This window comes from Varroa destructor, unplaced genomic scaffold (genome assembly GCF_002443255.2).
Source record: "Varroa destructor unplaced genomic scaffold, Vdes_3.0 BEIS01000004.1, whole genome shotgun sequence".
Classification (NCBI taxonomy): Eukaryota; Metazoa; Arthropoda; class Arachnida; order Mesostigmata; family Varroidae; genus Varroa; species Varroa destructor.
This window is the reverse complement of record NW_019211457.1, coordinates 20,344,042-20,368,672: the sequence shown is the minus strand read 5'-3', so window position 1 is coordinate 20,368,672 and position 24,631 is coordinate 20,344,042. Positions and strand designations below refer to the sequence as shown.

General features: G+C 40.3%; 1 protein-coding gene across 16 annotated transcripts in view; it reads left to right on the top strand.

Moving 5' to 3' along the window:
* Window positions 1-23,969, top strand: part of LOC111250514 (agrin-like) — a 232,384-nt gene extending 208,415 nt beyond the window's left edge. For all 16 annotated transcript variants that reach the window (XM_086988853.1, XM_086988847.1, XM_086988846.1 and 13 more), the window contains 17 exons: window positions 214-367; window positions 3,118-3,239; window positions 6,078-6,230; window positions 6,631-6,823; window positions 9,160-9,368; window positions 9,677-9,925; window positions 10,617-10,801; window positions 12,984-13,185; window positions 13,619-13,814; window positions 15,112-15,236; window positions 18,160-18,399; window positions 18,639-18,903; window positions 19,111-19,222; window positions 19,462-19,853; window positions 20,047-20,314; window positions 20,799-20,915; window positions 21,231-23,969. In XM_086988853.1, the coding sequence (XP_086844979.1) occupies window positions 214-367; window positions 3,118-3,239; window positions 6,078-6,230; window positions 6,631-6,823; window positions 9,160-9,368; window positions 9,677-9,925; window positions 10,617-10,801; window positions 12,984-13,185; window positions 13,619-13,814; window positions 15,112-15,236; window positions 18,160-18,399; window positions 18,639-18,903; window positions 19,111-19,222; window positions 19,462-19,853; window positions 20,047-20,314; window positions 20,799-20,915; window positions 21,231-21,410 (3,362 nt within the window). In that variant the 3' untranslated portion in view covers window positions 21,411-23,969. The remainder of the gene's footprint in view (window positions 1-213; window positions 368-3,117; window positions 3,240-6,077; window positions 6,231-6,630; window positions 6,824-9,159; window positions 9,369-9,676; window positions 9,926-10,616; window positions 10,802-12,983; window positions 13,186-13,618; window positions 13,815-15,111; window positions 15,237-18,159; window positions 18,400-18,638; window positions 18,904-19,110; window positions 19,223-19,461; window positions 19,854-20,046; window positions 20,315-20,798; window positions 20,916-21,230) is intronic.
* Window positions 23,970-24,631: the final 662 nt, after the last annotated feature.

Below are 24,631 nucleotides of genomic sequence, written 5' to 3'. Positions count from 1 at the left end.
AACTAAATTTAGATGTAGGTTTTTTATATCTAAACGTAAAATTTCAATGGCGTTTGCATGGCGACGTGAGCGTATAAAAATGCTCGTCTTAAGCGGTGCTGGTAAATGTGTAATTTTACAGAAATAAAATCGTGTATGTTATTATATTTAAGCTTACATATGTGGCAGCTTAGCGGAATTTCTATGCATAATATTCTCGCTTGATATTTGCAGAGGGGTCGGGAACCAAATGCGAGGAGTCATGTCGTTTCGGCGGTACTTGCCGGCCGCGGTTCCCTGGTGATCCAATGGAGTGTCGTTGCGAATTTGACTGCCCCGACGTTCGAGTCGATGACGCGAACTTCGCCTGCGGGTCGGACGGCAAAAAGTGAGTCGTCATTGTATGCTCGGAAAATTGCAATATTACAGCAGGAATCATTGATGTTTGTTTGGTGAACGGGTGAATGGTGATCATTGGTGAACGGATACGTTTATATATAACATATGCGGACTACTCTTTTGTCTACGATAAGAAGAGGAAGCAGTTATTTTCTATGTGTGACTATACATCACCTATATATTCACCTATATTAGAACATCACAGGAATGATTAAATACTTCCCTTTAATATGGAAACGTGCTCCTGAATCACATAGGTTATAAAATTCTTCTTGACTAAATTTGACTTATTTATCCATTTAATATTTGCATTTCTCATGCTACAAAGCTTATTTCCAGTACTAGCTAGGGTAAAATGCGCAAGACTGACGTTGTCTACTTGTGACCGAATTTATACAAAACTTAGTAAAAATAACGAACTATTTCTGTCTTTGTGCTCCGACGTCATTTACCAAAGTATAGCCTGTAACGGATCAGAAGGTGAATTATTAATAACACTATGTTTCAGTAAATAAGTACAAAATATGTTATAGATGAATAACTAACCTTGCGGCTCGCGCACCGAACAGCATGTCTGAAAACACTTGCGATATTTTATTCAGCACAGGATCAGACTTCTACCTTATTGTCCCTGTGTTTTGACAAACCTTGCTTTTTGGGTTAGAAGAAAAAGAACATTTCCTGGATATTCTGACTGTAAAATATTATTCCAACAAAGCTATTCAGAAGCACTGTTCTATTGTAATGCAATAGAACAGTGCTTTTGTCATGCGTGCCTGTTATGGCATCATGCATAAAACGTATGGCACGTTCCGAAGTTGGACGATCCAGGTACTAGGCCTAACGACAGCTGTTACATGAACGTGAAGTTTCATTATTAATACGAAAGCCTTTAGTTTTTTTAACCCGCTTAAAAAAACGACTTCAATTTAACTTGCTGTTAATATTAAAAACAGACTGTAAAGATACTTGTTTCTCGTCCTGTCCATTAGGGTGCACTTAACTATCAGCCACTGATCGATAATTATACCTATATATATATAATAATTATACATATAATAATCGACTAATCGATATTATTCAGTGCTAAGCAAAATTTTCGATAAAGAAATAATAGCCTAAATGGATTGTAGGGTCCTAAACTAACCAATGTTGTAATCCTTGTCTTCTTCTGGCGATAAGCGTTTTTTTTTTTCTAGCTATCAAATTTAATTCATATGCGCTGTTAACTAAGCCACTCGTTATTGGATTGGATTGTGTCTCCATAATTCGTGTTGGCACTTCAAGACAATGGTATATTCATCTGTAGAAAGTAGATTTTTTGTCATCCGAAGAAAGCCCCACAAAAAAAAGTGAGGCATTATATTGTGTTATTTAAATTACAGACCACCACTGCTTATATATACAGACTAATATTATTAGAAAACATTACATGTAGAACGTGTTTGTAGAGGCATCCTGAGTAGGTGGAGTGAAAACCTCTAAAACCTACTCAACTGAGAACAAGCAAAACTAACTTTCTCATAGAAGATTTATCTCATAGAAGCCAACGATTAGAACGCAAACTACTCCATTTTGCTGGATGACTGTCATTTCTACAAATTGTTATCATCTACGCTGAAGCATTTGAATACAGCATGGATAGCAGATTCCTACATTAATGGATCCGTATGACATAGAAATTGCTGTTCTTGTTTGGAATCCTCATAGTGATTATTTTCGTTTTTTCCCACTTCTGATTTAGGACAAACGACATTTTGCCTATCACCGTACTGGTGCTACTTACTTTTCTTCCGCTCTCTCTCAGACGCCCCTGCAAACTCTGACTGCCCCTGTTGGGGCGATAATAGAAATGGGCAGAGCTATGACTATACGACAGGAATATTGATTTAGCCCGATAGAATATATTTGTCATCCCCCTGAAACGTAATTTATGGGAACGTCAGCAAGCTCTTAAACTTGCCCAACAATTTATTCAGCAGTATGCACTTATATGCCATAGAATTTTTCTATGAAGTATGTAAATAATGAATTGGCTACATATAGGTAAAAAAGAATGTCGAAGTTTTCCAAAATCTTATGGACAATTTTGTGCAGTATAAAATCCTATTTATGAATTTCGGATATTCGTATAATTTTGTGATCAAGTATATGGAAGGTGGTTTTTTCATCATTGGGTAATCACTTGGTAATGCGACAGTACCGATAAGGCAGCAAATTCGAATTACAAAAATATCCTGTTTATGAGAAATAATTATAGAACAATTATGAACATTTTTGTTTCTGTGGTAAGACAACTTTAAAGGATAGATGGGTCAGTAAGAAGTTGGTCTTAATTTGGCGCGGGCTGCTGGCATTCAAGGTTGAGAGACGTTGATACTTTAAGCGAAAAATCGAGAATTCAGGCGAAAACTACCGGTCTCTTTTTAAACATGTTCTTTTTTAAGTCCTATCAATCTTAATTTCGTTACGCACATCTGCTGGGTTCCTTGTCGATAATCTTTATTTAAGCAATAGCCTTCGAAGAAGACCATATTTGCCAGTAGACTGTACAAAACATTTCGGAGAAATTCTATTCTGTTCATTATTGCACTCCTCTTAGTTGACCACGTATTTGCATTTACACGAAATAGGCTGTACAATCAAACAAACAGCATACTTTCAAACAATAGATATTATTGATAAAATATATCATTAACATGCGAGTTTTGATATTTGTTATTTTTGTTTATTCTTCAGGTATGCGTCTGCGTGTCATGTTCAAATGGAGGCCTGCAGGAAGCAGAAACACCTAAAGTCCGTTCCGCGCGACCGTTGTTTGTCACGCGATAACAATCCTCATAATAAAATGATGGTGCCTGGTAAGCCTCCTTATTTTAATAACAGAATAAACGCACGTAGAACGTTAAAATAAACATAATCTGAATGTTTTGTTGAATTTTTTAACATTACTAAAGCCTGTCTTTTTGGGACCCTAAAAATTTATCAGTTGAGCCTACTATTTGGCAAAAGCACACTGTACGCGTTTGAATCAAATAAAAGACTCGATACCCCATGAAACGTTTAAGCCTATCACTTTGTGGGCGATATATCTATGGTTACCGTAAATACCATCATTCTAGAGAAAACTCGATGGACCAGCTAAGGAAGTCGATAAAACGAAAAGCTCAATAACGGTCTCACACAATGATTAGCTTTCCTTTATCGGATTGAACTTTCCAAGTATTAATACATCTACGGGAGGTCTATTGCCTGTGGCTCAGTGAGGACTATTTCTAAGAGACTATGTTTTTGACAAGGAGCCTGACGTTATTCGTGCTGCTCTCACTCGTAGCTACTGTATGCTAAGCTAAGTCATTCGAATCCAAAACCTTGAACTTATAAATCTCGTACCTTAACCACTATGCCAGTCTAAATAGCAATTTTAAGCTTGTATTAAAAAAGTTCAGGCCGTTAGCGCGCATAGTCACTTTTAGCCTAGCTAGATACTGCGGTTAGCTTTAGTCTGCTAAGCTACATAACGGACCCGGTATCAAGGCAGGTTGTATTAGCCGGAGCTATGTTCCGACAACTTTGCACGTTTAGGAAGGTTCGCGCCATTGCCAGCTAGAGGACGGCATAGCTAATCAGTCGAACCACCTGCTTGGCTAGCTGGCTGGCAGGCATCGTGAACTGAGCTTTGTGCGAGACATTGCATGTGTGTCGCTTCGGGGGCTTTGCGGGGCTTGGGTGAATCGTGGGGGTAGGGAAGGAGTCTCTTGCTTGGAGGTCTCGACGGATTCGTGACAATGAGCTCAGCCGAGTGTGGCTTGCCAAGTCGCTAAGCGACTCTGCAAGCTCTGCTTTTGTGTCGGACGCACGTCAAATCCATTGACTCTTCCGGCTCAGCTCCTCTCAAGCGTACGCCTTCTACTGCCATTACCGCTATACTTGGTTCCCCTCAAGCGAATAGAAGCAGCAGCAGCAGCAGCTCGCTCTGACAGCATATCAAAGCCAGCAGGCAGCCCAGGGCTAGCCAGTCTGCGACTACCTTAGCCGACCGAAGCTTCCCATGGATATCACTACTCCCACGATCAAAAAGGGAATCAGAGTAGAGGCGAGAGAGAACGGGAAACAAGGAATCGCCACGCGTCTTAAGGCACTTCCTTCTCAGTCTCCTGTATCAAAGAAGGCAGCTGAAACGTTCTTGCACAGTGTTCGTTAAAAACAATTCTGACGTTGAGCGTCCACTCATCATTGGAGTCCTACCAACCATTTTAATAATATCATTCCAAGCCAGGCGCCGTTTTGTACTGTAAAAAAGTAGGTTTCTCAGAATCTATCTTAGAAAACACATGTAACATTATATTAGGTGATATCTGGAAGCGTGCATGCTAGCAGACCTGCTCCAATATCGCATTCATCACTGTGATTGTACTTCCCATATACTAACTACCTCAGATTAGTTGTCTACCTATGTAAAAAGAGTGAGATCCTATTGTTTTTATTTATAAGCGTATTTATTTAGTTAACCATATTATTTTAACTTGTCATCGGTCATGTTTGTGAAGAAAAGCGTCTAATACCGTGAAATAAACACAAATTTAGTTAAACACATACTTTGTGTCAGAATTTCATCTTTTAATTGCTTGTACACTTTGATTTGTTTATCAACAAGAGATAACATAAGAGATGCGACTGACGTAAATTTTGTTTAAGTTCTCGCAGTGAGCAGCTAATTTAATCCAGAGCTAAATTTGTGAAGCTGATTTCTAGTGATGTATGTTACAGTTTGTGCTGATGATGAAAATAAGTTATACTCTTTATTCAGAAAAGGAACGTCTCGTTCGTTATATTGCACATCGCGTTCGTGTCCTGCAATCTAATTAGTTTGCCTTAGGTTGTCTTGCCAGAGAGAGCTGTTGTCCCATGGTTTTAGCTGATACTTCAGTAGAGTACTCGTCAAAGTTGACCGAGTTTGATATTAGTTTGCTATACTGGTTGCTAGGAGAAAGTGGCAAGCGTTACTTACAGACGAACGCACCTTATCGCCAATAGAAGGTCCACAGACCGTATCCAGTACACACATGTATATGATAGCCGTCGATCAGACAGGCCGTTATTCACGCAGGAAGTTTGCCTGCTTAGCCTTATTTGACCACTTGAAATCTTGTGTTTGCTGGCTTTGCTGCTGAGGTTCGTTAAAAGTCTGCTATCAATGGGTTAAGGATTATCGCTAACCAGATGTGAACCAGCCTCTACAAACCATAAAAATACGGCCTGTTACATATATGTGTATATATAAATCTACCGTCTCATCTAAAAATTGCTAATAGATCAGATTTACAGAACGCATAGCATCTCTTTACCATTTCATGACACTTCGTCTATGAATATGAAAAGGTACCTTGTTAAAAGCTGGGTGTGCTGTTAAGGCATAGATAGACAGAACAAAATGTCTGACTTGATTAACAGAGACTCTATTCTATAATTCAAATTAATAAAACTCTACAGAATCAACACGAATGAGCTTTCTGTGCAAACGTTAATACCAGCGTAGCATCCGAGGGACGAGTAAGCAAAATATACGTATTGTAGATTGACATTTTCTTTGCTTAAAGAAGTAACTCTATAAACGGTAACAAGATTAACAAAAGATTTAATATCATTACCTACTTTTAGCACTAATAATTGTCGTATTCATTATTAATTCACTTTAGATGGCAAAAGTTCGTTGCCGTGTGAAGGCGGCCTTCCTCTCAAAGACCCAGCAACTGGCAACGAGTATTACTGTGGCGAAGGAGGCAAAATCTGTCCTGGCGGATCATATTGCCATAAGGGCATTGGTTTCGCCACTTGCTGCGAAAAAAGAGGTTGGTTTACCATGGATCGGACGTGAGTGCTGCATATTCGATTTGAGATGCGTATCTATGTAGCTGTGAGGGATTCTTTTTCCACTGCAATACATAAAATATCACACAGAACTTGAATTATGCATACGATGATCGTGCATCAACGTCCTAAATAAAGCCAGTGGGGTGCTACTGTAGGGAAAATGAGTCGTGTGTCCTCATCGATAGAGCAAGCAGTTCTTCAGTCGGAGGAAGAACGAAAAAGGATTCAAACTGTCGGGCAGTCTGTCTAATCTTTCTGCTCTGTGCTATAGCGACACCTTGTTTGACAAAACTGTTTTAGTTAATTTGGTAGCAGATAGTGCGGTGATGTTGCGAGGACGTAAGTCGACTAAGTCCCACTTGTATTTCGTTCTTCTAGCGAAAACAACGAAATGCATGTTTAGCAAACATGGCTGCTGTCCTGACAACGTCGCAGCTGCCCTAGGTCCTGGCTATCTGGGCTGCCCGGGCACCTGTGGGTGTAACAAGCTTGGTTCCATCGGCACAATGTGCGACTCCGTCTCCAAGCAATGTCAGTGCAAGCCTGGCGTCGGAGGACTTCGGTGCGAAAGGTCAGTATTGCAGTAAGAAAATCGAGTTGTAACCAGTGAGTACATGGACATGTATTTAGTTACGCTTGCAGTTATATGTCAACGTGCATGCGGATAACACATCAGTGTTCTATGGCTACGTCAGCTGTGAACTTTTTCAGTCGTTGGGTAACAATCCCACGTGAATAGCTGTGAACAATAAATATTTCTTGCACTGGGAAATAAATGTCTTTAATGATTATGTGCTACTTTTTCCAGCTTGTGTTTAGGAGCGCCGTAATATTTTGCATACAGAAAAAATATATTCCGGTATATGTATTTAGCATATGTGATATTTATTGAAGTGAATCATATTTACGTATATAGGTTGTATTCAAGCCAAAATACGCGAATTCTTTTCTGAGAAAGGTTCGATAATGACCGATCGAATTCGTAGTTTGTGTTCGACCGGTCCGAAAAACAACGAGAGTTAGTGGACAACGAAGTTTGCTTTAATCCGACTGATGAGCCATCTTCAAAACAAATAGTAGACGTTATCCCTAATTGCTCAGTAAGCCTGCATATACTTATATTTAAAAAGGTCCATTGAGGAAGCCCGTGGGGACCTAATTGCCAACGAGTTTATCAATAGATACATTGACTGCACTTGATCTGTCTTTGTCAGGGCTCTGCAGATGGTAGCGTCGGACGTAAACGAAACGAAATTGTGATACCAATCTTTACCCAGTTTCAGAGTTCTGCGAAATGCTCCGGAAATGCTTCCGTAATGTATTAGATGAGAAGTACTTAGCTTAAGAATATAGGTTCATGTAACAATTAGCCATTTCGAAAGGTCGGGTTCATCATGTCACTTTTGAGTAGTACTTACTCTCAGCATCAAAAACTTGGCCGAAAAGGACAAGAATCGTTTCAGCAGCTTTTTGATTTTATTGAAAAACAGAGTTGACATTAAAAATAGAGGGCAAGAAACAAGGGAGGCCGCTACCTTCTGAACTAGTTAACAGTTTCGGGGCATATAAAGTGTAGCATTGTTAATCATTACCTTTTTTTTAATTTATATTTTACACCCAACTAGCATTAACGATAATAAAAAAAACGCTCGTATAAAAAACGTAATGTAAATTCAAAAAATGTAAAATAAAGCTAGTTTTATATTAAATGCGTGCGTTATATAAATCGAGGGCCTTATCTAGCCTATGTTTCGAGTTTTTCATCCGGCACCACCGTTAGGCATTTATTTCATCAGACAACTAGCTCCCGGCACGAAACGAAGCTTGTCTATGCCCGCATTCGAGCCTAGACCTAGAACCTAAGAATAGGGCTTTATTGAAGCCTTACCTCGCTTCAATGGATTCGGCTATCTCTTATGATGACGCTAAAGTAACACTTGTGTTTTCTACTTGTTTCCAATAAGGAAAACTATGCGAAATTGTTGTCAACACTATGGTTTATTGCTTCATTGTGCCATAGCAAATACTAGAATCAGATGAAGCTAGTGCTCTCCTCTTTTGGTAGACACCGTTCTGTTCTTTGATGCCAAACTGCCCATGCCCCACTTCAGCAAAGGTTGTTCCTCGCGGCATCGTTTCCTTCGTCCTACATCGGCACAACTGTAAGGCGTTAAGTAGCGTTGCGGTTTGATCGCTGCCTGTCCCTATTATGCAATGTACTGAGGAGATGGAAATCCCGAAATTTCAATGAGCCTATTTCGGCTCTTATGGCAATACCGAATATCATTAGACTGTTTAGTAATTTCTTTGTGTAGTGATTTGGACCATGAAAAACAGTACCCCTCTATGTTTAATGCTCCCTTCTACATTCCTTCCGCAGAGTTCTTCTTTACTGAAGTGTAAATTGCGCAAAACTTCTTGCGATCCGATTTCATATTTCTAGTTGCTGATGTTTACAGCTATTACAATCTCACAATAGGAGTATGGTCCCTCTCAAAAGCCTCGAACTCTATCGTTGCAGTTAAATTAAGGTGATATTTTATCACACAGATCAGGATTGATCAATCAGCTTAATTTCGAATTATGTACATATCTCATTAAAAAACAGTAATACTTTTTCGATTTCGCGATCAAAGCAGTGCGTTCCATAAAAGCATCGCTCCTAATAACCAAGTACTCGGATTCACTATTCTTATTTTTTAGTTGCCCCTACTTGCGGGTTTAGGATTTAACGTCCAAAATTCGGTAGTCGTATTCAGCTTGTCGCCATATATTCGATGCCCCACTTGTATCAAACGGCCGCTTAGAAAAAATGTTGGTGTGTCACAACAGAGGCGACTATTGGCAGGATTATACACGCATTTTTTATTCACTTCGAGTAACTGTATTTATTACATGAGCTTTCAGGTGTGAGCCGGGCTACTGGGGTCTTCACCGTATCGGCGAAGCAGGAGGTCAGGCCGGTTGCTCTCTATGCGAATGTCATCCCCTAGGGTCTGTGCGAGATGATTGCGAGCAGATGACGGGACGCTGCGTATGCAAGCACGGTGTGCAAGGCATGAAGTGCGACTCATGCCCCAAGGGAGAAGTGCTCAGTGCAGACGGATGCACCGATGGTATGTATCACAGCAGTTACGGAAAACCGACTTAGGCAGGAGGTTTAGCAGTGGTAGAAATATGAGTTCTCGTATGGAGAAAGGCTATCATATTTGTATTTACTGGAATACTACAGTTGTTATGTTCAGTTCTAACAAAACAAACGGCCGTTTCTTTGTCGTGCTAGCTCATCTTAGATCTAAACGGAGTTTCAATTTGTTCTATTAGAAGTTATCAAGTACTATTTCGACAACCTAAGAATTATAACCTAAGAATTATGGTCTAATTTTTTTTTCCATTTTTCGGTCGTTTCTGTGAAAATCCTCAGCATCGCTGGTGCGCCCGACAAGCGGCACATGCGCAACGCTGGTGTGTCGTCATGGGGCGGTGTGCCAACAACGGAGTCCAGGGGAAGCTCTTTGTGCATGCGAGATTCGGTGCTCGGCTGAAGAAGATCAGGGAGGCTCCGTTTGCGGTTCAGATGGGATGACATACGGCAGTGCTTGTCAACTGCGAGAGTTCAGTTGTCGCACACAGAAACATATATCCATCGTTCATCTTGGCCACTGTCATGCTGGTATAGCAAATGAACGCTATATACGCAGATCCACAATAGAAGCCGTTTATATTACGCACGAACCAAACATGCTCCTATTAAACCTCATTTTGAAAATTCCGTTTTAATAATCCCTTAAATATGGACAGAGCGGGTCACAGGTTTCTGTTAATGGGTGGGTTAGTCATGGTGAAACTGTTAAAAGGGTAATTGCTAACCATATTTAACGAACGGGCCTTGCAGGTGTTTCAGTCTCAAGTATTGTTTTGTACAAACGTTGCAATATAGAAAACACTTTAAAATGATGTATAGTCATCATATTCAATGTTGCACAAAAACTTCAGAATTGTCATTAATTTAGTAACAAGAGGAATTATCACAAGTTCCGTTTCATCTCTGGAAATGTGCCTTACCTACTTCAAACTAGCTTAGTTCTAAATTTGAACTCCGACAACTATGTTGCCTATTTGGTGCGCACTTGCACACTCTATCAGGCCCTACATTGCGTGCAAACTTAGGACCAGCCTAGAATTTAGTGATCTATCTAGTTTTGCCTAATAAATCCAGAGGATAATTATAGAAGTTAACCAGAAGAGTAAATGTGTTTCTTAGATACCATTACATCGCTTATGCGCTGGTAACCATGCGGTTCGTAGAACGATTCTCTGTCTCGATTGTTCCATCCCGATGTTGTGTATATTATTTTCAACAGACGAGATAGCCCCAACGGTTGGGCCCCAGCGGCGTTCCACAATTGACCGCGATCACGAAGACCGGGATAATGACCATAAGTCTACACGCGATCTGCAAAGTCTGTCCAGTTCCCCCGATGACTATTTTCGACCGACGGAGGCCTCAAACGGGCTTTTTGCTTTTACGAACGACGATTCCATTCAGGTAAGTGTGTTAAGGGGGGATATAATTGGCAAACATTGCTTTGCATGATGATATAAAGCGTAACAGCATTGACAACCGATACTGTTACGTGTAGAATTAAAAAAAAATCTTATATACGCTTTAGCTACAGTATGAAGAAGGCACACCATTCAAAAATTTAAATTGGGTTTCAATTGCCCTTGGAAGTCGTGCAAATAAAATGATTTACTGGATGACTTGAAACTTACAAAAAATTAGATTTCTAGTAACTGATTGCAATCAAAGCATGCATCAATGTATAACAGTATGTGCGGTCTCTGAAGTAAAATCTTTCAGGTGCCATTCAATTTGATTGTTAATGACAACATGCAGGTTGTGCCCACTTAAACCTATATTGTGACGCATTATTCAAAGTTCACAAGAAAGGTTTAGAACCACAGCCAAAATATATACGTTTCGACCTTGGCTGTTTTTCGCCATGACAACGGAATCCTACACGCATTTCTCTCAAATACTGTTAGATCTTTTTCTATTCGAAGAATTCATAGAATGTAATTTCTTGTCACGAAGCAGATCCACCCCAATACTCCGCGAATCTCGCGTTGTCTTGTCGATTCGCAGAAGGGGCACAAGATTGCTCTGCACTCCCGCCTTTTTGTCCTCGTTTTTACGCATTTCTGAGACGATGCTTCTGATTCAATAAGAGCCCGAGCAGCGTCCCCTGTACCTTTCTCCACATTCACAAGACTTGACAAGAGAATGTGCTTATCCACAAATCAAATAATGCTGTAATGGCCGGTGAATTCCACATCATTTTCGAGAAAGACGCAGAATGGCGGTACGGTGAGAGAGTGAAAGATGGCACGCAGGAAACGTATATGTATTCTAAGCGTCGCAGAATTGTCGGAAAGCGTGTTTGAGTGCAGAGCGTACATTCCTCAAAGACTCTGATATTCCCCAGAAAGCCTGTTCTTTGCCGTCTGGCAGGTCGGTGTGTCATTTTCCCATTAGGCTCTATATAAAATATTTGCTCTAGGATGCTCTACAACCTGAACTAGAATTAGGTTATTTTTTTTGAGTACGAAAACGATCAGAATTCGATTGGACTGATCGTGTAAAGGCCTGAATATCCTTGCGCATTGGCAGCTAAGTGTTGGGTCAATAAATTGAGCAAAATTTGTTTTACCGAACGTCGTTGTCTAACATATTAAAGGAGACCTGATATGTTGGCGCAGCTTGTCAGCTTCGACCGTTCAACTAAGTGATATATTTGAAGGATATTACTATTGATGATTAGTCGTGCGAGTATTGTTTCACGTGTGGATGTTGAACATTAAAACACATTATCATACAATGGCGACGTCTGCCATTTGCTAGATTTTAAAGCAGACGTTAAATTGCTACCACTGAGGTAGCTGGTATTCGAGATCTAGCAGTCATTCATGACCAATACGTATTCTTCAACGGAGCTAAAAGATCTTACATACAGTGGACCTCTAATAGTCGCGCCTTTATTTTTTAATAGCAGCAATTATATGACGATGATTGCGGTAACTTATCTTAAAACTTTACCGAATCAACAGAGTCCGCATGCACTACCTACTACAAATACATTTTTCCTCTTACCTAATGCTTCTATAGCATTAGATTGACCTTGCTTAATTCAGCTAGCACATTATCTACGGAATCTTTTGTAACAGGAAGTCGATCAGCTTTTGAAATCTCGACCCTCTTATTTAATGCTCTCACTTTCTACTTTCAAATCTTTCCTGCAAATAATTAATAACACGTGGGAGCTCAAGGAATTAGAGGAGCAGATGGGGATGCGGAATTAGCATTTAGTGAGCGGAGGGATGTCTTAATCAACACAGTTTGATCCGATCCTGTGTTAAGCATAGGATAGGGCACACTTGCTGAAAATGGTTAGCTGTGGGAATACCACAACGGGCCAGATAACAAAGGTCAATGTTACGTGTATTCTTATTATGCTCTCAACGAACGTGTCCTCCTCTATGCGTGCTGGTTTCTATGCATCTCTAGCAACTAAGGGGTGCAGAGCTATCCAGAGTAATTTTCTAGAAACTTATATACAGCTTGCTTTGCTATTGAATGCTTGTTCTATCAATATACGAATAGAGTAGGTAATGCAGAGGCAGTTTAGTAAATGAGCCTTTACTATGTTGATTGGATCTAATCTTTCCAGGTACCACACTTTAATGGGAAGGCGTATTTAGAGCTGCGCCGTCTTCAAGCTTACCAGGGTCTCTCACTTGAGATCGAGTTCAAGGCGTACTCTAGCGACGGACTCTTGCTCTACAATGGACAGACTATGACCGGCGCTGGAGACTTTATGTCATTGGCCCTCAGAGAAGGACATGTCGAGTTCAGATATAACCTAGGATCTGGTACGTTGATTCTTCTAGACATTTTAGATTACTAGATATTACATAATGCAGCTTCGTATATGGATTGTGGTTTTTTCGTAATGGATATGAATACATTCTTATACAAGGAACGTTCAGTTTGTCGAAGGGAGCTCTTTCATGGATTTTTTGTTCGGTCCCTATAGCTGAATACTTCCAAATCCAGAGTGCTTATACAGAACAACTCACGCATATTAAACTGGATAAAATGCAAACGGCTATATTCTTGAGCTCAATTAGTTGTGTGATTTTTGTTCTTCCCGCGGCGCATAGTTCCTTTGATTCATTTGTAAAACTGAAAAAAAATGACAGTTCGGAGATAGGTCATGGACACTTTTTCTGCTCGAAGGGTTGTGTATCACATACTGTACACAATTTTTAGAATGACAGAGAATAACCCTATTGCTTGTCTCAGGAACAGTAACTCTGAAGTCACACGAACGAATTACGCCCGGAGAGTACCACCATGTAATGATTCGTCGTTACCACCAGGACGGCGTTCTGAAGGTGGATAGCGGCGCTGAGGTGACGGGTCGATCCGAGGGAGTGCTCAAATCACTCGATCTCGCTGAAAATCTTTACGTTGGGTCTGTGCCCAAAAGGATCGAGGGGTAAGTGCAGCTGTACGGAAGCTATTAAATTCAAACCGAAACTAATAGTTCGAAATAGTAACGGCTCACCCGCTTCGTTGTTGTGCTTCTTCGTTTCGAACCCAGAACCCAGAGCAGTTCACTGCAGTGTACTGAGCACTCTTCCTTCTTTGGCACTTTCAAGAGCTTCTCCGAGAGTACTGCATCTCTACTGCCATTATTATTACTACTATTTACCTCATCTACGTAACGAGCTTTAATAATAATATTTTCAACGTTGTTACTACGTCTATGGTGCTGTTCAGTTTACTATTAATTCGAAGTAACAAAAATCTTTCAGTAGACTGAAAACGACGTGGAATGGATACTACACGCCTGAGTAGGCTGCGCTTAGAGAAAACTAAAATTGCCTAGTTCATTAAAGGCAGTATTTAATATGTTGTTCACAGATCATAAGATTTTAGTTTTACTTAAGTGTAGCTTACAACAACTTTAGGGCTGCGTTAAAGAAAAGCATCCTTGGTGATGTTTTAGTTTCTTCTAGCAAATGTAACAATAAGTATGGTGTTGTGGATCACTACAGCGAAGCGTCAGTTTTTTTTTTAATTACTTTTTCGCTTTTAAATTCCCCTTGGACAGTGTCAGATTCATTATTTGTTGTTGAAGATATTATGGCGTTAATTGTGTGTATTAAAACTGTCGTAATATAATAGGAAAAATATTAAATAATAATATAAAGCCTCATTTAGTCAAACAAAACAAAGTATGTAATAATACATGATCAACGAGACTTCAATCGTAGATAAAACCGCCACATTACAGAGAGGGAGCTGCTTGTCGTGAAAGGCAATCGAAATCGAATGTAATGAGGTAACAAGACGACGACGAGATAATAACGCCACTGGGCTCAATGGCAGAACAAGGGAAGCGAAAGCAATAGAAAAAAACTTTCCCAAATGAATACAAATGGAGTTGTCTTCTGTAGGTTCCCATGGAGACGTCCTGGATCAACGATTTTAGAAGTAGACTTAGCGCCAAACAGTTTTCATTGGTAGAATATATCTAACTGTGAGCTTGAACCAGTTTTGGCAATATATATTCATATTGTTATAATATTTGCACGGCTCTAATGGAAATCCTTTTCTCAAGTCACAGGTAATCCTCTGAGTTGATAGGAGAACATCTGTGCTACTTCTGAAATTATTTTTGGATTTAAACCGCTTAAGTTATCTACATTGATTTCAGGGCAACACGAATTCATATTTGTAGAGGTTTCACATGCATACGGTAAACTATTGTATTTTCATGTGATTTTCAGAATATTTCAAAATGTAGGTGTTTCCACTGGTTTCCAAGGTTGCATCAGCCTTATTCGGGTAGGGAAGAAACACCTCAACCTGAAATATCCTCAGTCCAAGGATATTCTTAGCGCTTATAATATACGTGAGTATAAATATCTTGATGGGAATCAATATTATCGCAGTTCGCTTTTAGCTAGTCCGAGCAAGCACCATAACGAAAGGTTCTAAAGACGAAGTACTCATCATTCGTAAATAAACAATTGTTGGGAGTCGCTGAATATGGAATGTTGTTGAGATTGCATTTATTAACCACGTGTATTCATAGTTACACGTGACTGTATAAACTTTTCCTGGCTTTCAGAAGCAAAATTCTTAAAATCAGTTTCGCCTAAATATAGCTCTGGAAACACAAAGAGTTTTCTACTCTCAGAGCTCTCAAATAATCATTTGGAACAGAAACTAACGAGCAAGCGATTTTGTCATTCGTTCACACTGTGGCCGGACGTCCGATTTTGCCTTTCCTTAGTCGTACGATAAACGGACACTAATCAGGTTTACACTGCATGATATATAGACAAATCCATTTGAGGCAGAATGTAACTTTCTCATTAACTATTAAAAATTCTGAGGTCGAATTTGCTTTAATTTAAAAAAAGCATTTAGTACATTTTATACGTGCAATTAAAACGGTACCCGTATTAAAGGCGGTTTGCACTACAACACTTTTCGCTATGCGGAATCTAAGTTATCTAAGTATTTGGTGCTATTCTTAGAACAAATTATTATTTATCGATTTACGTGTATTGGCCGTTAAAGGCAGTATATAATAATACGAAACATCGTGAGCTAAAGTTGTGCCTTTATACGTCCTTCGTCGGGTTTTGTGCTTCGTCAGAGGCTTCGTCAAACGCCGACCGTTTTATGTTGAATTGCTGGGGGTGTCAGCAGCGACATCTTTGGTTGCTACTCCTGTCGTTGTTTCTCACACCGGTGCCACAACCCGGCGGCTCACGCTTCTTCTCTGTACCAGTTGCTTTAGTTCTTCACAGTTCGTCCTTCTTAAGCTTTTTCTCTATTTATCCCCTATTCGCTCAAACTATCTTAAATTTCGCTTCGTTCGTTTGGTCAACCGACGTCCGAAGACCTTCCATTAGTTCAATATATTATTAGTTTTCCGTGTTGCTATGGTGGTGAAACGACCACTGCCTTCTGCTGTGACTAAAGATCTATTGTCAGCCCGTCGATATTTTTTGCCGTCGGTATTTGCGTCGATACAACAAAAGAAGTGATGTATTATCGTGCCTTTTTTAAGTAACTCAATATGAAGCAAAAGTAACTGCATACTACCTACACAATACGAATGTCGTAACAATAAATAATAGCCTCCCCCTATCATTATAGTCATCATTGCCATTGTAACTATCACCAATGCTATAGGTATCATCAGTATGTTAAGCCTCGGCTTTCCTTTTCTTTTTACCTTTTACCTGCGGCACACTGAAGATCACGGGGGCCTTCAGTTAATGGGGCATCCTGTACAAAGATTTTTCTCAGAAGCTCTTTGAGGTCTCTTTACCAGCCTCCTAGATGTCTCGATAGACAACGAGTAATTATTGCTCGAGATACAGCATTTATTGCGTTTATTGTTCTACTAAACTCGGGTCTGAGCTAACTGTATCGGTAACAGTTAAAGTAGCCTGTAGGGTACGTTTTAGCTTTCAAGGAGATTTTTACACTATATTTCAGCAAATACGAGAGCCAATACATTATTGCGGAAAAATCTTTTTTTTTGAACTCATTAATCCAAGCGCTTTTTTGAAGATGCAAGTGCTGGAAACATGTGAACTATTATATCTTATATGAACCTTTCAAGGTGTAGTTTACGTACCACTCGTTTACCGCACACAAACAGCAAAGTCTTATTGCTTTAAAATATGCATTTAAATAATCTTCGTGGGTGACGATATGTGTTATTAGGTAAATATCTAAAGTTTCTTATCTGTACGTATATAAATATCTAAACAGGTGGATTTGTCAACTCCAATGACGTGTTCTGTACTTATTTTGCTTTTGGATTGATAAGCTAATGAATGTCAAGACGCACCTAATCTTCCAAACCTTTTCGGTTTTGAATCTGATCATTTGTCGGGATTGATTCATTGAGCTAACTGGGAGGATATTTCGGTGTAACTAAAAAGGATAGACTAGCTAAAAGAGATCCTTCACTTCAGTGTACTTAGTCTTTTCTAGATGTGAAAATGATTAGATCAACTGGTCTTATATTTATTACGGATGACTACAATTTAGCTTATATATCTTCTAATGACACTGTCTCCAAAAGCACGCTAACTTTACATTGCTAGCAAATCTGCGTATAGTCGCAGTCGTAATTTTGAGGCAATCTGCCAATAAACTCAATATATTAACTATCTGTGGCCTCGAGATCTGCGTTACAAATCCCCAGAACGATACTCAAGGGCATTCGTTCGAGTTCAGTCACAAAACATAGGACGGGCAAACGTCAAAAAAGACGTTTGCCCGTCCTATGTTTTGTTATCACTATTTCCCTACTTAAAAGGGCCTAAGATATTGTCTGCCTCCGGGTCCATTCAGGACACGTGCCTTGGGTATGCTGTTCCTATTTAATGTTTCTTGCTGTGCTAAAATTCATCACTCAAACGCTCCTGTCGATGATTGAAACATTTCTTCAATTTGAATCTATCGCAATAGACACTGAGCCTGACTTAGCTATTGCAACCGCGTGAAGTTAGGATAAATCACGTCAGCCGATATCATAAATACATTTGGGTTTGGTGCCCACTGATTCACTAATGAATTCTTCTAACTGACTGACGGATTTCGCATTTCGACAAGCCTAACAGTAACAGGTCACTTGTGTTAGAAAAATAATAGCTGACTCAATAAACCAACGCTGCGGTACTTAAAATCAGATTACTATTAATAGAAACGATATATGGACGATGATTGCTCACCGATTAGACACTGAGGCAAATAAACAATGTTTTCCCGCAGAAACTTGACTTTTATTTATGACGGTATTACAGGTGAATGTACGGAAACTGCGTGCTCAGCAGCGCCGTGCCAGAATGGGGGGTTGTGCGAACCCGTGGGAACCTCCTACCGCTGCGAATGTCGGCCAGGTTTCGGCGGACGCGACTGTGAGCGAGCCACTCATCGTTGCTCAGCTCAGCCTTGCGCCCACGGTGCCACTTGTGTACCTGCTGACGGAGACGCCTTCTTCTGCAAATGTCCACCAGGCAAATCGGGACAGTTCTGCGATACCAGTAAATATATATTGTACATTACATTAGTACTTCTATAAGGTAAAGCTCTTTTTACACTGCTTACGGATGTATTAACACGATAGAACTATCTGAAAAACTTTCCTTTGTAGAATATAAGAAGGCCGAAAGAGACAGTTAGACGACTACCACTACTTATTCTACACTGCCTGCACATTAATGAGGCTTCTACGTAACTCATGTACCTCTGCCATTCCACTTTTGACATCTACGTGCTACAGGCATCAAGGCAGCGGGACCAAACTCAGTGGTGTCCTTCTCGGGCCACAGCTTCTTGGTGCTCCCAACGCTCGCTGGGGTTTCGCAGCTGTTCACGCTCGATATTTGGTTCTTACCTCGAGCTTCTACTGGTCTGATTCTATACAATGGACAGGGACGCGCTGGTAAAGGCGACTACCTCGCCATCTCACTCGTATCGCAGCACGTCGAATACCGATACAACCTCGGCGGGGCCGGGCCAAATGTGTCATCCACAGTTGTGATTACGTAAATAACGGCTATCTGCTCATGTTTTTACCTCTCAAATATCTGCAGATTTCATTTTCATATTTTATATGGTATTTTTATAGCGTTAGCCATGTATATTACTCAGCAAAGAATATTTTAAATGATGGTACGTATAAATTTTCCTGCAAGCGCTGATATGAGGACGAAAACTTTAAATAGCTTTCCGTTGTGCTCGCTTGCTTTCAGGGCCCCGAATATGATCAGTCTTAACGAGTGGCATTCTATACGTGTGACCCGAAATCGCAAAGAAGGTAGTCTGCAAGTTGATCGCGGGCCCGTCGTGCAAGCTGTTTCGATGGTAAGGCCTTTTTTAATGCCAACACTTAGGTCAAATAATCCAAGTAACAAATAAAAAAAATTATCTTAACTAACTTTTGATTGCAGATGAACACGAAACACAGCCGGAGCTTAAGCGACCTAAGAGCTGCACGAGGTTATCTGACCTCTTTTTATCAATTGGATAGCTACCGCAAAAACAATAACATAGCATAGATGGACTACAATGTAGAGCTATGCTGACTGCGTATTTTTTTCCAGGGATCCCTGGACGAACTAAATCTGGATCAGCCCCTGTTTATCGGGGGAGTGTCGGGGGACACTGCGCTTCCTCGAGATCTTGGTCCTTCGGCCGGACTCGATGGCGCCATCCAGCGTCTAGTCGTCAATGGGGCTGTGTGGGACAATCTTCTAGCTCGTGCGAGATCCTCGCACCTCGTTAGCCAATACCATGGCCCGCCCTGTGGGGCTCGTCCGTGTCGCAACGGAGGCGTGTGTACACCACTTCTTGGCCAGTATGCGTGCTCTTGCGCACCCAACTTCGGTGGAAAACACTGCGAAAAGCCGCTCACTCAAATTGAGGAACAAATGGGACAACCCGTTCTTTTTGATGGCCACACTTACGTTCACATTCCGCATAAGTTCGTCTCAAAGTAGGTGCTGGATTGGATTACGTAATAATTCTAGTTAGAATTATTAATTGCATGATTTTCAATATAATTAATTGTAATTCTTGTTTTTTGTTGAGTATCAAATGTGAAATTCAAAAATAACTCTACATATCTGCGTGCGTGCTCTTGCTCTCACTCCATTTCTCCTTCTGACTATTTTCCGTATCTTCGTTAGGGCGGAGAATAACGAGGACGATACATTCGAAGTTAGATTCCGGTCAAAGCAGACTTCAGGTCTGCTAGCTTGGTTAGCTGAGGGCAGTGTGGGGGCCGGAGTCTCCCAAAACAGCGGTGCCTCTACGAGCGTCGCTGGGAGCTTCATAGCGCTTGCCCTCGCTGACGGACACCTGGAGTTCAACTTGCATCTCGCTGCCACAGTGCGGCGCCCTATCGTGCTGCGGAGTCAAGCCAACGTCAATGATGGACGCTGGCATCATGCTAAGGTACAATATCTTGCGAAGATTGCACACATTACGACATTAACATAAATATATTGTTAAAAATGTGTAGAACAGCGGGAAATAAGGATGATCTTAAAAAATTTATCTCAGTTCTGAAAAAAATGCCCTTTAATCTGTTAATTTAGTTTTTTTAATCAGTTATTCCTCGGCAGAAAAAAAATCCTAACCCATAGTCTCCCATCAACACTGGAGATACAATGGTTGCATACTTCATATATACGTATGTATTTTTGTAAAGGAATGTCGATATTATCAAGCTTAATAAAAATTTGTATTTACGTAATATTAACGTGAAAAATAATTTCTATGTGTGAGATCAACTATTACATTTATTGACAACGATCAGTTTGAAAATAAATCTTTGTATTTATTTCGGACTCAACTTGCTTATATTGATGCAGTAATACGTAAAATAATTAAAAGTTTCCGATAATAGTTGATTACTTATTGTATATTCAATGCGCAGGTGACGCTGAACTCGCAGATGGCATCGTTGCAGATTGACAGTTCCTTGACAACGACGGTAGCCGTCGATCATCCGCTCGAGGAACTATCCATCTATGGCAATAGCGCCGTCATATGGGTAACGCCTTGTTCGTCTAAATAAGCTAAATAGTACCATAACTATGCACGTGTATAGGTATAGATCAGTCATTTTATAGATTGTTTACGCGAAATCCTGTTCGCAATGTTGAAACAGGAACACCACCTTCTATATACAAGGGCACAGAGGATTTCTTTGCAAGGGCTAACACGACCCTAACATGTACTGTATATGTTTACAGTGTTATTTATTCAACGTTCGTTTATTCAAACCCGCACACAAATCGTAAGGATTGTCAATAAATAACAGGTCTTCTTTTAATCGCAATACTCGATCTTCTTCCATTTCTGTTAGGTGGGCGGAGCATCTACCCTTCCAGCCCGTTTGCCGTCGGCTTTCTATCACGGCTTTAACGGCTGCCTCGCCTATCTGGCACTCAATGGCGAGTCTTTACCCCTCGCACTACACATCCGACCGGATCAGCTACGGTCGTGCTCGGATCGAGATACTGGACGAGACTTGAATCGGTTGTAGGCCTATGTTGGCCCCTATATTCACAACGTAGCAGATGTCGCAACAATATGAACTGATAACAGAATCAATTGACGCTGTCATCAACTATACAAGTAGATCTGCTTGGTTGTTGTGGCCATCTCATACGTCTCTATGGTGTTTCTAATCCAGCATTAACGCCAACAACAGATATCGCCTAGCTAGTAGATATTTCGAAGGTGTCGTGCTGCGTCGTACTGACTGATATAATTGGCAATGCCTAAGATAAAGTGCAAGCAATTGCCATGACGAACCTTTTAAAGGGACTGTGATCCCATCTGGTTTGCGTTCCTGTGCGTAATCCGACGAACACCAACATCAACAATAGCAAAAAGGAACATCGAATCATATGACGTCTCAAGTAATAGTAAGCTAAATATGATAATTGCTGGTCAACGACATCAAACAACGATAACAAAAACCGCTTTCGAATGGTTTGACAAATGTGTTGGCTGGATGTGCAAGTGAACTGTATTATAGTGAACAAATATAAGGAAAAAAAAAGAACTTTTATTATAGATCATTTGTTCATTGTCCAATTAACGCAAAGAAAATAACGACGAGTTAATAATACTAACGATGCAATTGAGGACGACGACCACGATGCTTATAATGAATAGCCATAAAGGAAAGATGATGTTAAAGATGAAATAACATGGTGCCTTGCGCTGGGGCTCAAGCGACCACTTAAACAGGGGATACAGCGCTGCCGACAGTAATCAGAAAAATTTCGCCAGCTAAAGCGAAAGATCGCGACAACGACAGGATGGTCGAACAAATTGTGCTTTTTTTCCTGCTAATCCATCTAATGGGTGGTGCATCGAAACTCCAACAAAAGGCTCTTTTTAAAAAGTGTTTTTTTAGGTGATCAAAAAGAAAGGGAGAAAAGGATGGAAAGATAGCTACGGCATGATTGACTGCTATCTACCTAAAAATGGTGTCATTATGTGTTACAGAAGGAAATACTTGTAATAGTCCTTCAAGTGACACGCAACAACCCAATATTAATCAAAACAAGGGTGAAAATCAGTCACAACAATGGATTGTAGGTTGTATAACTAATATATAACTATCCGCCTATTGGATATCCATTCTTTGGATATAACAAATTTTAAAGAAAGCGGAGAGCAATTTCACATCAGCGAACGCAAAGATATAAAAAGGGAGCATAAGTAAAGCAGTGGCGCTCAAAAATGAACCTAGGACTTAACCCCACTGAACGCAAGAGAAACATACAAAAAAGGACAAAAATAGTAAAAGGAGTAGGGGCAGGAGTACACCAGATCCAATGTCTTCCGGTCTCGTTGAGACCCTTGCTGAAACTGAGTACAGAAGCAGCAGTAGACACACACAACAACAAGTATGACTCAATTAAGCAAAGATTTTGAAGAATTACAGCAAATGGGACGCCTCAAAATGGCCATTGCTGGCAAACAAAAGAATTAGTTATATTTCAAAGGGGTAAGGTTTGGTGGATAACTTTACAAATTGGTCTGTAGATACACGCGCCTATTATCGATGGTGAAACAGCAATATCCAATCAATGTTTGTATATTTTCTGTTCTCAAGATTTAATGAAATACTTACATTTTGCTAAAATCAACCGACTATTTCAAACTGGCATTATGATGCAGTAGCGTCCGCTCTAAGTGCGGTGTCGAATACAAGTTACAAATAGGGTAAGAGTCCGTGGGAACGAAGAAAAACTGACAAGTGAATTCATACCCTAATGTTACTGTCTAGCAATATGACTTAGGGGATCATCAAGCGCCTAAGTCATATCTTGCGTACTATGTTGCATAGCGGACTCTGCCTTGTATCATAATTGTACTATACAGATATAACGATTGCTTTAAATGGCTTGAGGAGAACGTATGGAAGAGGAAAATGCAGGTATAAAAAGTGTCTAATTTAGTTGCGGTAGCTATATAGGGCAGGTTATAAATATGTTTTTAACACGGAAAGATGGGTATAACTAAATACACAATAGTGATGCGACAAAAGGTTTGCCAGCCCCTTAACACTGAGAGAGAGACTGAATGTGTGACATGCACTCGTGTGCCCAACAATATATGATGTAATTCGGGCGTGCATGTGTACAAAGAGCTGGTACTTTAAAAACACTCAGACACAATCGTTAAGGCGCACTGACAGTTACGAGAATTACGCGGTTGGGGAAGGTCAAAGTTTTGTTGTAACTGCTATTGACGATAGTAGATATTGCCGTGTAGACAGATTATGATGAACGATAAGGAAACGCTAGTGCACGCAAATTTGACAAGTAACATTTTTCAGTTAGAGTGATACAAAAGCTAAGGGAACGAAATAAATTTGCGCACGGGCGAAGACGGCCAAAATGGTAGCAATGATGCGTTCTCATGTGTCCTCCGTTAAAAGAGGATGAAGGAAAGACTAAAGGACAAACATTGAGACTCAACAGCAACCAACTAACCAACCCATATCCACATAGAACAATAAATATAATAATTAATGTTAATTGCACATAATATCAATGGAGAATAAATGTTTGTATAATAATTATCTCATAGTGTCGTGATTTAGGCCGATACGATGATAATACAATTAGAAGTACGCTATTCTTCGACTCCGAATAATAAGCAATTTTGGAAGGCTTAGGTAAAAGATGCGGGAAGTTAGCTCAACATATTTCGACGAATGTTTTCCTCGATACGTTGAACGTGCCGAAAAAATCGCCATGTTCACGCTCCGCTTTCGACTATTAGTTTTATTAAATGAAGTCTCTCTAATCTCTCCACGATCTTTTTATGTCAGTCTATTCAGCTACATTGCTTATATGAATACTCTGCTAGAATTGTCACTTAGCAGAATGTCTTAGACTGCCAATAACCCGCTATCGTATGTCAATACCTTGATACTCACACTAACTCTGCTCACTACTTGAGACTGCGACATGTGTTAGTTACCAATAGTAACTACAAACTGCTGCAGGAGGTGCACCGCGTCGCAGAACACAACAGGCTATCCTAGCTGTGTTCGTTGATTGTTAACGACTGCTATGGCTCCCAAATACAAAATCTTAGTAAAGCTTGTAGAATTTAGAGTCCCACAGAATATGTGGCCTTTGACCAGACCGATCCGACATACATCTTTTTGTTGCCGAATGACTTCTCAGTCCGTGTTGAAGGTCCGGCGAGACGGATAAAAACGCCGCTATACGCTAA